Source organism: Malaclemys terrapin, chromosome 6, assembly GCF_027887155.1.
Source record: "Malaclemys terrapin pileata isolate rMalTer1 chromosome 6, rMalTer1.hap1, whole genome shotgun sequence".
Lineage (NCBI taxonomy): Eukaryota > Metazoa > Chordata > Testudines > Emydidae > Malaclemys > Malaclemys terrapin.
Genome location: NC_071510.1, coordinates 39,309,011 through 39,324,825, shown reverse-complemented (window position 1 = coordinate 39,324,825; position 15,815 = coordinate 39,309,011). Strand labels below are relative to the sequence as shown.

Below are 15,815 nucleotides of genomic sequence, written 5' to 3'. Positions count from 1 at the left end.
TCAGACAAAACGGACTCTCGCCTGCAGAGCCTAAAGGACTCGAGAACAATCATGCGCTCCCTGGGGATGCATGTTGTGGGCCCTCAGCGCAGGCCATTTAGGCCGCAGCCTCAGCGCTTCTACCCCCCCCCCACCTCGTCAGAGACAGGACTCGGCCAGGAGGCGAGGGCGAGGTGGTAGAAGAAGGTGGACCGGCCCTCAACCCGGCCAGAACCAGGGGCCACCTAGACCACCTTCAGGCCCCAGGCAGAACTTTTGAAGGTGCGGTCGAGGACGGCGCCCCAGTCATCCCCCAGGATCCAACCCCCTCCTTTCGGGATCGCCTCTCCCACTTCCACCGTGCTTGGTCCCTTATAACTTCGGACCGTTGGGTCCTCCGCACGGTGGAGAGGGGATACGCTATCCAATTTTCTTCTATCCCCCCCTCCCACCCCCCTTCCCCGTCCCTCTTCAGGGACCCTTCTCACGAGCAACTTCTTATTCAGGAGGTTTCTACGCTCCTGGCCATGGGGGCCATAGAGGAGGTTCCGATAGAGTTAAGGGGCAGGGGATTTTATTCCCGTTATTTCCTGATCCCCAAGTCCAAGGGAGGTCTGCGGCCCATCTTGGACTTGCGCGGACTCAACAAATTCGTAGTAAAGTTGAAGTTCCGCATGGTCTCTTTGGGGGCCATTATCCCTTCCCTCGATCCTGGAGACTGGTTCGCCGCCCTCGACATGAAAGACGCATACTTTCACATCTCAATTTACCCACCTCACAGACGCTTCCTGCGATTCGTGGTAAACACAGTGCACTACCAATTTGCAGTCCTTCCCTTCGGCCTATCCTCGGCCCCAAGAGTGTTCATGAAATGTATGGCTGTCGTGGCAGCATACCTTCGTCGGCAAGGGATACAGGTGTTCCCGTACCTAGACGACTGGCTGGTACGCAGTCGCACCAAGGAGCAAGTTCAAGCTCACGTCCACATAATAGTGCACACATTCAACGAGTTGGGCATCCTACTCAACAAGGACAAATCCACTCTAGAACCTACCCAGAGAATAGAATTCATCGGCGCAGTTCTAGACTCCAGACGTGCACAAGCCATCCTGCCAGACAACAGATTCGGCACCATCACGAGCCTCATTCAAGGGCTCCAGGCCTTCCCAACGACCACGGTGAGGTCGTGCCTTACCCTGCTGGGTCACATGGCTTCCTGCACGTACGTAACCAGGCATGCCAGACTTCGGCTTCGCCCACTTCAAACCTGGGTGTCATCAATATACCGTCCACATCGGGACAGTCTGAACATGGTGGTCACGGTCCCGAACTCGGTCCTGGCCTCCCTCACCTGGTGGCTAGATCGCAATGTGGTCTGCGAGGGGATACCATTTCACGCCCCACAACCCTCTCTGCACCTGGTCACAGACGCTTCATCTCTGGGTTGGGGCGCCCATCTCAACGAACACTATACCCAGGGCCTGTGGACTGCATCCCAGATAGCCCTGCACATCAATGTTCGGGAACTGATGGCGGTACGACTGGCGTGCCAGGCATTTCTCAACCTCCTACGTGGCCGATGTGTGTTAGTTCTCATCGACAACACCACGGCCATGTTTTACATCAACAAGCAAGGAGGAGCACGTTCGTCAATCCTATGCCAAGAGGCCATTCGCCTGTGGGACTTCTGCATCGCCCACTCAATCCACCTCACGGCATCGTTCCTCCCTGGAGTCCAGAACACTCTAGCGGACCGACTCAGCAGGTCCTTCCAGACGCACGAGTGGTCTATCCGTCCGGACATCATACATTCCATCTTCCAGAGGTGGGGGTTTCCCCAGATAGACCTGTTTGCATCCCGAGACAACAGGAAGTGCCACGTGTTCTGCTCCCTACAAGGTCGAGCTCCGGGCTCCCTCTCGGATGCGTTTCTCCTTCCCTGGAAAGACCACCTGTTTTACGCCTTCCCTCCGTTTCCTCTGGTCCACAAGGTACTGCTCAAATTGCGCAGAGACCAGGCACAGGTAATTCTGGTCGCTCCAGCGTGGCCGAGACAACATTGGTACACCACACTGTTGGAACTCTCGGTTCAGACACCGATCCCGCTTCCGTTGTATCCGGATCTCATCACGCAGGACCACGGCCGGCTGCGTCACCCCGACCTGCAATCACTCCACCTCACGGCGTGGCTGCTCCATGGTTCACCCAGGCAGAACAGCAATGCTCGCACTCTGTCCAACAGATTCTGCTGAGCAGTAGGAAGCCCTCAACACGCACCACGTACCTGGCCAAGTGGAAGCGGTTCTCCTGTTGGTGCGAACAACGAGCCACGTCCCCGTTGCAGGCACCCATTCCTCTCATTTTGGAGTATCTCCTCTCCCTAAAACATCAGGGGTTGGCGATATCTTCAATTAGGGTTCACCTGGCCGCTATATCGGCCTTTCACCCAGGGGAACTCGCGTCCTCGGTATTCTCTAACCCGATGGTCGTTAGATTCCTCGAGGGCTTAGACCGGATGTACCCACAACAACGTCAGCCCGTCCCGACGTGGGACCTCAACCTGGTTCTCTCCAAGCTCACAGGTCCTCCATTCGAGCCACTGGCCACCTGTTCACTTCTGTACCTATCCTGGAAGACAGCCTTCCTCGTAGCCATCACCTCAGCAAGGCGCGTTTCTGAACTCAGGGCGCTGACATCTGAGCCCCCTTACACAGTTTTTCATAAGGATAAAGTGCAACTTCGTCCACATCCTGCCTTTCTCCCTAAGGTGGTTTCGCCATTTCATATCAACCAGGACATATTTCTCCCGGTCTTTTATCCCAAACCGCATGCCACTCGCCAGGACCAACGTCTGCATTCCCTGGACGTAAGAAGGGCCCTGGCCTTCTATATTGACCGCACAAAGCACTTTAGAAAGACGACGCAGCTCTTCGTTGCAGTGGCCGACCGAATGAAAGGCTCACCGGTCTCCTCACAGCGCCTATCCTCCTGGATTACGTCTTGCATCCGGACTTGCTATGACCTGGCAGGTGTCTCAGCACCGCACCTCACCGCTCACTCCACGAGGGCCCAAGCCTCCTCGACTGCTTTCCTGGCACATGTTCCGATACAGGACATTTGTAGAGCGGCGGTTTGGTCATCAGTCCACACGTTTACAGCTCACTATGCACTAGTGCAGCAGTCCAGGGACGATGCTGCCTTCGGATCAGCGGTTTTGCACACGGCAATGTCTCACTCCGACCCCACCACCTAAGTTGGGCTTGGGAGTCACCTAATGGAATGGATATGAGCAAGCACTCGAAGAAGAAAAGACGGTTACTCACCGTTGTAACTGTTGTTCTTCGAGATGTGTTGCTCATATCCATTCCAAACCCGCCCCCCGTCCCCACTGTCGGAGTAGCCGGCAAGAAGGAACTGAGGGGGCGCCGGGTCGGCTGGGGTATATATTCAGCGCCATGAAGGCGCCACTCTAGGGGGCTCCACAGCCGACCCGCCGGTGTTGCTAGGGTAGAAAATCTTCCGACGATCGTGCACGCGGCGCGCACACACCTAATGGAATGGATATGAGCAACACATCTCGAAGAACAACAGTTACAACGGTGAGTAACCGTCTTTTCTTGGCATTGCTGAAAATCAAGTATTTTATTTGGGTATTAAATATGGATTTAGGTGTCTAACTTTAGACAACTACATTTCTAAATGCTGGCCCTCACTCTTAACAAAAGCTGTTTCAAAGAAGGTTTTGGAGTCACTTGTGTGCAATGCAGTGGAGGTGAAAGCAGATAAAAATCTATTCCATTGGCCCTAAATCTGTCAGAGGAAGGTGGGCGCCAATGTGACATTATTTTTTTCAATCCTTTCGGAAGCTCTTTTGAGAGAGAAGAGTGGCATCTTAGGTTAGGGGAGCCTGGTGTATGGATCCTTGTGTATGAACATTGATATGGCTCAGCTATATACAGATGGTACCTGACCTAATGACATCTGCACAATAGGTTCTGATCCATGACTGGAGCTCCTGCATGCTACTGCAATACAAATAGCAAAAATCTGAGGGAGCTGTGTTTCCAGATTTCACATTGAGGGAATGGGGAATAGTGCAGAGGCCTGGTACTCTACATGAGGCCTGGAGATGCACAGAATTTCATTGCCGATCTCTATAAACTCACATAGTTGCAGGGCCATGTCCCCTCTGTAGACCCATAAGACCCTCCCCATTAAAAATAAGTCAGGAACTTTGTGAGTTACATCTTGTTGAATTTCCTGCATTGCTTTGCCTTGCTTGTGGGTTATTCAAATACATATCAGTGTATTCATGATGAGAAGTGATTCTCTCTCAACAAACTTGTCTATTGCTGGTTTGAGCAAAATGGACACAATTTTCTTTTAAGTGCAAAACAAAAAAAGTAGCTGCGCAGCTGTGGGTATATATATATTTTTAAATAGAAGAAAAGGAAATAAAAAATTGAGGCAATGATAGCCTTGTTGCATATAATGGTGGGTAAGCTAGCCAAATCCACAAACTTGATATTTACTGTACAGATTTCTTTTTAAAAGCTACATTTTCTAAGAGGTTCATTTTAACTGGATCATCTGCTTTTGATGATAGCTTTGAACCCATTTCAAAAAGTTAGTCATTGCCTTAGAGTAGGATCTTCAGAGAGGGTATACTTTAAGACCAACACGTAATGTTCAGTGGGGATGATCAAAGCAGTTGTTGCAGTCTTTATTTTATTTATAGTCCCCAAAGTGTCCTTCAAGTAAGTAGGAGAAAATGGAAAAATAGTTTTTGGACTTGTATCTTTGAAATGTATAGTTATTGAAGGCCAGGGATGGGCAGGTCAGGAGCTAAATGTAATTTGTTTGGCCACTTCACGTGACCATCACATTTTCCTGCCAGTTTTTAGGCATCATTTTAAAAGACCATTTTCCATCAAGAAGAGAAATGATCCAGTGCTAAATCTTCAAAAGTGCTCATGCTAAAATGTGCTCTTACATTTGAATATGCAAATATGTATAAATTGCGGTAGTTGTGTATCAAAATTAAACATGTACAAGTGCAATTTAGCACTTATACTTTTGGAGATTTTAGCTCAGGTCTTGCTCATTTTTAGCAAAGAACCCTGTTGTGGAATCTGAAATACAAACCACTGTTTATTAAAGATTGAACCAAAATTATCACTAAGCCAATTAATCCGACTCGGTTAGAGAAAATCACAATTTGCAGACTGAACAAATCACTCATTATGAATTTTCCATCCCACCAGAGTTAAAGACTTCTCCGCTACATCACTTAAGGCTAACATTTTCCCCGTTGCCTTTGTCCTGTCCGATAACATGCATTTAAATATTATGAGTCAGTCTTCCATAGATACAATTTAGTGATGTAGCTCAGCTACTAAATTGGACCTTTCTCCTTTTCTTTATCTCTGTCTAGTTGCCTCATGCAATAGCTAGACTGAACTGTACCTGACTCTGGTTTAGGACTGTATGTAGAAGGCAAGGTCCCTGACCTGTCTCCAGGCATTTTACCTCTAGAGACCTCTCGGTCTATTGCCATAACGCCACCAAATTGTTAAAGCTGACATGCTTTTCTTCCTCCAAGCTGTTGGAGGAGCTTCATTTAAATTAAAAGATATAAGAGCCTGCACTCTGCCATCCAAAAACTGACCAACAGTATTTGGACAGCACTAAACTTCTATTTCACTCTCTTGGCTGTCTGCTCTTAACTGCACAAATAGGTGACGGACAGAGCAAAGATCGGGGCTACTATTCCCAGGTGACTCTCTGATGACTAATTGCGAGGCAAGTCCTCAGTCTGGACAGAAGGCAACATTATTGATTGGGATCCCCTAGACCAGTGATTTTGAAACTTTTTGTATTGGCAACCCTACTAGTATATAGGCTTGTTTGTCAGCCTGAGATAGAATTTTGGGTTTGACTTTTTGATACTCTTATATCTTATACTAATATGTGTGAAGAACAATGAACAAAGACACTGTGTTTTTTTTGTTTGTTTGTTTTGTTTGTTTTTTAGCATTTCCCACAGCTTTTAGTACAATGAAAAAAGATAAGGTATAGAGCTAAAGTGTTCAGGGTATGGTGGGAGTGTAATGTATGAGCATACACTGGAAGGCTGCCTGGCTCCTCTCTCAAGCCAAGGTCAAGCAACCAGTTAGGAGGGTTAAGGGAGTTGGGGAGGAAGCATAAGATACCCTAAAAGACAAAGGCCTGGTCTACACTAGCAGGTTATGTCGAATTTAGCAGCGCTAAATCGAATTAACTCTGCACCCGTCCACACAACAAAGCTATTTAGTTCGACATAGAGGTCTCCTAAATTCGACTTCTGTACTCCTCCCCAACGAGGGGAGTAGCGCTAAATTCGACATGGCCATGTCGAATTAGGGTAGGTGTGGATGGAAATCAACGCTAATAGCTCCGGGAGCTATCTCAGAGTGCACCACTCTGTTAACGCTCTGGACAGCAGTCAGAGCTCAGATGCTCTGACCAGCCCTCAGGAAAAGCCCCGGGAAAATTTGAATTCCTTTTCCTGTCTGGGCAGTTTGAATCTCATTTCCTGTTTGGACATCGTGGCGAGCTCAGCAGCACTGGCAACGATGCAGAGCTCTCCAGCAGAGATGGCCATGCAATCAGAATAGAAAGAGGGCCCCGGCATGGACTGATCGGGAAGTCTTTGATCTGATCGCTGTGTGGGGCGATGAGTCCGTGCTTTCAGAGCTGCGATCGAAAAGACGGAATGCAAAGATCTACGAGAAGATCTCCAAAGCAATGACAGAGAGAGGATACAGCCGGGATGCAACGCAGTGCCGCGTGAAAATAAAGGAGCTGAGACAAGGCTACCAGAAGACCAAAGAGGCAAACGGACGCTCCGGATCCCAGCCGCAGACATGCCCTTTCCACAAGGCACTGCATTCCATCCTAGGTGCGGCCGCCACCACTACCCCACCACTGACCGTGGACTCTGAGGATGGGATATTGTCCACGCCCGCTTCCTCTGAGATGGTAGTGGATGGGGAAGAAGAGGAAGGAGATGAGGAGGACGAGGCAGTCGACAGCGCTTACAACGCTGATTTCCCAGACAGCCAGGATCTCTTCATCACCCTCACAGAGATCCTCTACCAACCGTCCCCAGCCGTTAACCCGGACCCAGAATCAGGGGAAGGATCAGCCGGTAAGTGGTTTAAACATGTAAACATTTATTTATAAAAGAATATAAATATTAACTGTGGCTTTTTCATGATTAGACTGTCCTAGGCACTTAAAGTTCTAGTCTTTGGCAGTGCAACTGCTGCAAAAAAATCTAACAATGTCCGGTAAATCTTGATTGGTTTGCCCTAGGCTCTGTACTGTTTAGCCCTTGCCAGTGCAGCTACAGTAAAATTCGGTCAATATATCCGGGGATAGAGCAGAAATCCTCATGGGACATCTCCATGAAGCTCTCCTGGAGGTAATTGGAAAGCCTTTGCATGAGGTTCCTTGGGAGAGCGGCCTTGTTGTGTCCTCCATAGTAGGAAACGTTTCCGCGCCAGGCTACCATCAAGTACTCCGGGATCATTGCCTTGCACAGCATGGCGGCATACGGCCCTGGTCTTTGGAGGCTTTCCCGAAGCATGCGTTCTTTCTCGCTGTCAGAAATACGCATCAGAGTGATGTCGCTCATGGTCACCTGCTTTGAATTAGGGCAATGTTAGTATTGGGACTGCTTCCCTGTTCCTTTACAGAACTGTAACCGCTGGTTTACAGCCATGCGGTGGAGGCGGGAGAGGGGCAGCATAGAGGGATCTTTCCCGGGGACAGCCGCGAGGGGGTGGGACAGGGGCAGAGTTCATGCTTGCCAGATTGCTGGCAGCAGGAACTGGCCAACGCTAGGAGCATTGCTTTGAACGTGAAAGTAGGGCAGTGCTATTATTAAAGTTTTAAGCTGCCACAAGTCTACGGCTTACCATGTCAGCCCGCTACCCAAATTCTGCTGTGCTGTTCCGATTCTGTGATCTGCACTGCAGGACCCCCGGGACTGAATGCGAAGGCCGAAAATTCGACCTTGTCCTGAGTGCGCATGTGATAGGTGCTGTGAATGGTCTTTTTCACAGAGAGACTATTTTCTTTGTTCACCCAAAAATTTATCTTTCTGAGGAATTCACTCCCTTTTTCCCATCCCACAGCTGTGGCTGTCTCCCGACCTACCCTGTCATCAGACTCCCAGAGGCTGTCGCAGATTAGGCGTAGACGTAAAAGGACACGGGACGACATGTTCTCAGAACTTATGGGCTGCTCCCGAGCCGAGGCAACCCTGCAGAGTCAGTGGAGGGAGAACATGTCCCAATACCAGCGAGCACACAGCGAACGGGAGGAGAGGTGGCGGCAGGAAGACCAGCAGGCGACTCAAACACTGCTTGGACTAATGAGGGAGCAAACGGACACGCTCCGGTGCCTTGTGGATGTTCTGCAGGACCGGAGGCAGGAGGGCAGAGCCCCACTGCAGTCTGTGTAACCACCGTCCCCCGCCACAAAGTCCCATACCCCCCTCACCGAAAGTACCAAGAAGGAGGGGCTGCAGAGCCCGTGAAAACTGTCACTCTACCCCTGCAGACTGCTCAAGTGGCAGGAGGCTGTCATTCCCCAAAATTTGATAAGTCCTTTCCTTCCCGCATCACCCAATCCCCCATCCCAGTTTCATCCCCTAACTGTCCATTTGCTAATAAAAAAAATACGTTTCTGTTAATTGCTGTTTCCATCATGTTTTTTTTAGATGATAGTCTGTTTTAAGGGGGGGAAAGGTGGCTGGTACAGACACAGGGGCAGGTTCAGCAGCAGCACACACACAGTGCAGTCACTAGGCACCCTGGTCAGTCTGGGAGGCGGTTTTCATTGTCTGTTGGGGGCGGGGGCTATGAGATTTTTTTGGCGGTGGGAGGGCGGTTACAGATCTTATGCAGCGGTCCTTATCCTGGATCACAGAGCCACGCAGCAGGGAATCTGTAACCGTCCTCCCCCTGCCACAAAGTCACATAGCCCCCACACACAGAGTCCCGAACAGGATGGGTGGCAGGCTCCGTTCAAACAATCAGTCCGCCAGTGCGGACCACTGTAGAAGCAGGAGCCTGGCATTCCTCGAGTTTAGAAGCGTCCTTTGCATGAGTACACTACACCTGCTCCCCACCACAGTCTGCGTCCCAGTTTCAACATTTTCCCGCGAAAACAGTAATAAATAAAACGTTGTTCATTAACAAATTATCAGTGATTTTATTTTTAAATGTGGGTTGGAAGGGGGTGAACGGGGTATGAAACTGGAGAGGATTGTGAACAGTCACTGGGTAAAGAAACGGGGCCAGGTTCAGCTTCTCTGTAAACCAACAAAATTGTCACAGGTTACCCTGCTCACTGAGGAACCTAGCTTTCAAAGCCTCCTGGATGCACAGCGCGTCCCGCTGGGCTCTTCTAATCGCACGGCTGTCTGGCTGGGCATAATCATCAGCCAGGCAATTTGCCTCAACCTCCCACCCTGCCATAAAGGTTTCCCCCTTGCTCTCACAGAGATTGTGGAGCACACAGCAAGCTGCAATAACAATGGGGATATTGGTTTCGCTGAGATCGGAGCGAGTCAATAAGCTTCTCCATCTCCCCTTGAGACGTCCAAAAGCACACTCCACCACCATTCTGCACTTGCTCAGACGGTAGTTGAAGAGTTCCTTTTCACTGTCCAGGGTGCCTGTATAGGGCTTCATGAGCCAGGGCATTAGCGGGTAGGCTGGGTCCCCGAGGATCACTATAGGCATCTCAACATCCCCAACAGTTATTTTGTGGTCCGGGAAGTAAGTACCCTCCTGCAGCCGTCTAAACAGACCAGAGTTTCTGAAAACACGAGCGTCATGAACCTTGCCCGGCCATCCGACGTAGATGTTGGTAAAACGTCCCCTGTGGTCCACCAGTGCTTGCAGCACCATGGAAAAGTAGCATTCGATTAATGTACTGGCTGGCCTGGTGGTCCGGTGCCAGGCTAGGGATGTGAGTTCCATCTATGGCCCCACCGCAGTTTGGGAATCCCATCGCTGCGAAGCCATCTATGATCGCCTCCACGTTTCCCAGGGTCACTACCTTTGACAGCAGTACATCAACGATTGCCTTGGCTACTTGCATCACAACAACCCCCACGGTAGATTTGCCCACGCCAAAGTGGTTCGCAACTGACCGGTAGCTGTCTGGCGTGGCAAGTTTCCAGAGGGCTATGGCCACTCGCTTCTGGACAGTCAGGGCTGCTCGCATCCGGGTGTCCTTGCGCTTCAGGGCAGGGGACAGCAACTCACAAAGTTCAAGGAAAGTTCCCTTCCGCATGCGAAAGTTTCTCTGCCACTGGGATTCATCCCAGACTTGCAGCACTATGCGGTCCCACCAGTCAGTGCTTGTTTCACGTGCCCAGAGTCGCCGTTCCATGGCATCAACATAACCCATTGCCACCATGATGTCCACGGCGCGGGGTCCCGTGCTTTGTGACAGGTCTGTGCCACTCTCAGACTTCATGTCCTCATCGCGCTGCCGTAGCCTCCTCGCCTGATTTCTGAACATCTGCCTCTGGAAAAGGTGGCTGATAAGGTGCGAGGTGTTGACAATGGCCATAACTGCAGCGATGGTCGCAGCGGGCTCCATGCTCGCAGTGCTGTGGCGTCCGCGATGTCACTCAGCAGAAAAGTGCGCGAACTGATTGCCCGCCGGCGCTTTCAGGAAGGGAGGGAGGGAGTGACGGTTGGATGACGACATTTACCCAAAACCACCCTCGACACATTTTTTTCCCCAGCAGACATTGGGGGCTCGACCCAGAATTCCAATGGGCAGCGGGGTCTGCGGGAACTGTGGGATAGCTGCCCACAGTGCACTGCTTCCAATGTCGACGCTTGCCCCGTTAGTGTGGACTCACAAAGTCGAATTACTGTCCTTAGTGTGGATACACACATTCGACTTTGTAATATCGATTCCACATATTTGATTTAAGTACAATCGAACTACTCTCGTAGTGTAGACATACCCAAAGAAAGGCCTGGCCTTGGCCAGAACACAACCTCACTCCTTACCCCTCCCATGGGATACAAAAGAGGTGGGACGAAGACCCCAGACTCATGACCCTCCAGAACGGATCATAACCATAAGTTGAAGGGGTGTGACTAGGGTGTGCACTGCAGGTATATTTGGGCCTGCTAAGAAGGAGGAAGTGGGAATGGGGAATGGGGACACAGGCAAGGCTCTGCAGCACCAGAGCAGGGAGCGGAACACTGGGAAACAGGCTGTGCCAGCGTGTAGAGCAATGGATATGCTTGCTTGGAACTAACCCCAATAAACATTGCATTGCCTGCGCTTCAGACTTCTGGTTTTCTGCTTTCTGTCTGTGTGACAAGAACCAGGGCAGGGGGTGAAGTGAAAGCCCTCTAATAACCCCTTTCAAACAGCAAGCCTGAGTGTGACCCCCACCCCTTATAAATTAAAAACACATTTTTTATATTTAATGCTATTTTAAATGCTAAATTTATAACCCTATTGTTTAAAATGAATTTACCTTTTCTCACGGTTTTTAAATTAAAACTAAAACACATTTTTATCGAATGATTGGTATAAGCAGAAAAGTTATTTTTCAATATTTTAAAAGTGAAGACACTTTGTCAGTATCACTTTTCACAGCAGACTTAGTGCCCATTGCCACTCTTACTTCTGTGCGGCGCTGCCTTCAGAGCTGGGTGGCCAGAGAGTGGCACTACTGACTGGGGATCCAGCTCTGAAGGCAGTGCAGAAATATACCATCCCACCCTTACTCCCCACATAACAGTTGACCTTTGCATAGGGAGAGGTGGCTACAGGGGGGCTAAGGTAAATTTTGGGGTGGCCCAGCGCTGCCCCACCAGTGTGTCTGACTGTTAAATTATAGATTGCTTCTTTTTTTCTTTGTGTGTGTGTGCGCGCGCGCGCCAGTCTCAGTGTTCTGATTTGTCTGTGGACTAATGCAGCTCTTCAGCTGCTGAACAATCAAGCCTTCTAATGTTGTCTCAGTCCCAGCTTTTCAGTCTCAAGACAACAAACCTGTGTGCACTAAACTACAATCCCCAGAGTTCAATTTCCTTAAAGTGGTGATAATACCAAATATATATTTTGTTTAGGAGCAAGGATCGCTGCATTACATGTTTACAATACTTTTTGAAGTAAATACACTACCTTATAATGAAAAGGTGTGTGTAATTTTCTAAAATGCTAGATTTAAATTATATATTTATGTTAGCAGTTCTCTGTTTCATGCATGTGCTCGCGACCCCGATGTAATAACCTTGTGACCCCTCAAGGGGTTGCGACCCCCAGTTTGAGAACTCCTGCCCTAGACAAATGCATTGACAGCAATCTGAAAACATCCTAAAGCTTTTTTACACTGATCTAGCACTCTCTAACCACTTTCCATATACCACCAGAGACCTTACAAGAATGGTTTATAGAGCCCCCTCTCCTCATTGTAAGACTCCTCTGAGCATGCTCTGGAGGGTAACACCTTGCTGGATATAGTACCTAAATAGTTAAATGGTAAACTCTGTGCAGCTGAATCTCCTATGCTACAGAACAAGTCCTATGTCTTGAACCTATTTATTTTCTGCTGCTTATCTACCTATAAGTCTGCTGATAATTTCTCCCCCATTGTACTTTAAGGTGAGTGCTCCTTCCTTTGAACTGACAGGAACAAAGTCTGGGGTGTATTAGCACTGCACCTGACAGACAGATAGTGGGTGGAAAAAGCTCAGGTATTCTAACAACACTGATAATCCTATAGGCTACAGCACATAAACATAGCTCAACTGTAGGAAAAAATGCTGATTTAAACTTTGAATTGGAAGGTTGTAGTAGGAATTGCTCCACTTTGCCCTTGTGAATGATACCTATGGTTAACCTCTCTACTGTTTCCTAACTTACGTATCTCTTATGAAATCAAGGATGTCCTTTTAACTAAAGCTATAATAGACAAAGATTTTGTATTACAGTTACAATATCTTACAAAGGAAGATATCAGGCCATATTTTCAAACATGTATGTGCCCAGCTTATTGGCATAAGTACTCAAAAGTGCAAATGGAGAGCTGTGCATACACATCAGTGTGTGCATGCAAAGCTCTAACTCTATGCGTGCACATCTGAGTACTTGCTTATATAGATTTAGTGTATGCAAATAGGGGGTGAATTTTTGCACACACATGTCTGAAAATGTAGCACTATATGGCTCAGTATAAGGACTGCTCTCAGTTAAATTCATATAAAAATAGTCTGCCTGTGGATTCTGACCTGAAATTTCCCTTTTTCCAAGTAGAAAGAGGGAAGTAAATTGCAGTATATGTTTGCTCAGTCAACCTTATTCACGAAGTGAAGGACAGTCTTTTTGGACTAATCTGTTGTGACCAGATTTGACAAGACTTTAAACAGTTAACTGCACTTCCAAAAAGTGCTATCCTAATGTTTTCATTATCTATAAAATAAACTTTCCTTAAATAAAAGTTATTTGTGATATCATATACCTTACTTGTTTGTTTTGTGCATCATAGGTATCTGGATACAACATACCGTATAGACTATGTTCCTCCATATGATTATACGCCATATGTAAGTATATGGAGCAGAAAAGTCCTATTTTACAGTGATGTTTTACATGTAGCTTCATATCTAGAGCATTTAATTAACCTTGGGAAAAGAAGAGGCTGCTGAAATGTTGATTTGTTCATATTTGCATATAGCCATTAGCAGTATAACTGTGGGAGTCAGTAATGAAGTGAGACAGTTATAACAGCTATAATTTATTTTTGAGTTTATATACTACAGAGACACAGTTCTTAATTTGCCCATAACTTGCTAGCAAACTGTTTATTTAAGATTTCCCTCCACAGCTATTTTCTGTCCTTTCTTGGTTATCTACCACACAAGCTCAGTGTTTTGTGGAAAATAAGATATTTATAACTTTCTTTCCATCTTTGGTTAAACTTAATGATGCTTTAGCATGATAAAAGCTTAAAGAATTTATTTCTGTGTATCTTCTTTTTTCACCACCACGTGCATGAGTATCAGTGTTCTCTTGATTCAAGGAGTGAAAGAATTGTGTTGTGTGTATTGTAACAAATATAAAACTGGAATTAAGTAATAATCAAAATAAAATAAAAATTTAAAGGAATAACAGTTTTTTGGAGAGCAAACCAAAGGTTTTGGGAAAGTGTTTTTTTTTTTTTGTTTTTTTTAGTACAGAGGTGATTACTGTATCCTCTCAGGCCTGGTCTACACTAGGCGTTTATGTCGAAGTTAGCGCCGTTACATCGAATTAACCCTGCACCCGTCCACACCGCGAAGGTATTTAGTTCGACATAGAGGTCTCTTTAATTCGACTTCTGTACTCCTCCCCGACGAGGGGAGTAGCGCTAAATTCGACATGGCCATGTCGAATTACGCTAGGTGTGGATGGAAATCGACGCTAATAGCTCCGGGAGCTATCCCACAGTGCACCACTCTGTTGACGCTCTGGACAGCAGTACGAGCTCGGATGCTCTGAACTGCCACACAGGAAAAGCCCCGGGAAAATTTGAATTTGAATTCCTTTTCCTGTCTGGCCAGTTTGAATCTCATTTCCTGTCTGGACATCGTGGCGAGCTCAGCAGCACTGGCAACGATGCAGAGCTCTCCAGCAGTGATGGCCGTGCAATCTCAGAATAGAAAGAGGGCCCCAGCATGGACTGATCGGGAAGTCTTGGATCTCATCGCTGTGTGGGGCGATGAGTCCGTGCTTTCCGAGCTGCGATCCAAAAGACGGAATGCAAAGATCTACGAGAAGATCTCTAAAGACATGGCAGAGAGAGGATACAGCCGGGATGTAACGCAGTGCCGCGTGAAAATCAAGGAGCTGAGACAAGGCTACCAGAAGACCAAAGAGGCAAACGGACGCTCCGGATCCCATCCCCAGACATCCCGTTTCTACGAGGCACTGCATTCCATCCTCGGTGCGGCCGCCACCACTACCCCACCAGTGACCGTGGACTCTGAGGATGGGATAGTGTCCACGGCTGGATCCTCGGACATGTTAGCGGACGGGGAAGATGAGGAAGGAGATGAGGAGGACGAGGCAGTCGACAGCGCTCACAACGCTGATTTCCCCGACAGCCAGGATCTCTTCATCACCCTTACAGAGATCCCCTACCAACCCTCCCCAGCCGTTACCCCGGACACAGAATCTGGGGAAGGATCAGCCAGTAAGTGTTGTAAAAATCTAAACATTTATTTGTAACAGAACAGGAATATTAACAATTTAAAAAATGGGTTTCTCATGATTAGTTTGATTAGCTTAACGGTTCAGTCATGGGCAGTGCAACTATTGAAAAAAAATCTAGCAATGTCCGGTTTTGCATGATTGTCCTGCCCAAGCCGCTCTACTGGTTAGTCACTGCTACAGCAGCTACAGTAAAATGCGGTCTATATGTCCGGGGATGGAGCAGAAATCCTCCTGTGACATCTCGAGGAAGCTCTCCTGGAGGTAATTGGAAATCCGCTGCATTAGGTTCTTGGGGAGAGCGGCCTTATTGGGTCCTCCGTAGTAGGACACGTTGCCACGCCACGAGACTATCAAGTACTCTGGAATCATTGCTCTGCACAGCATGGCGGCATACGGCCCTGGTCTTTGCAGGCTTTCCCGGAGCATTCTCTCTTTCTCGCTGTCAGAGATCCTCATGAGGGTGATGTCGCTCATGATGACCTGCTTTGAATGAGGTAGGGGAATGTTAGTGTTGGGACTGCTTTGCCGTTCCTTTACAGAACTGTAACCGCTGG

At 48.1% G+C, this 15,815-nt stretch overlaps 1 protein-coding gene across 3 annotated transcripts in view; it reads left to right on the top strand.

Annotated features, from left to right (window-relative positions):
• The window catches only part of CFAP95 (cilia and flagella associated protein 95), a 62,002-nt gene that overhangs the window by 30,740 nt on the left and 15,447 nt on the right, over positions 1–15,815 (top strand). For all 3 annotated transcript variants that reach the window (XM_054031256.1, XM_054031255.1, XM_054031257.1), the window contains exon 5: positions 13,556–13,613. In XM_054031256.1, coding sequence (XP_053887231.1) covers positions 13,556–13,613 — 58 coding nt within the window. The remainder of the gene's footprint in view (positions 1–13,555; positions 13,614–15,815) is intronic.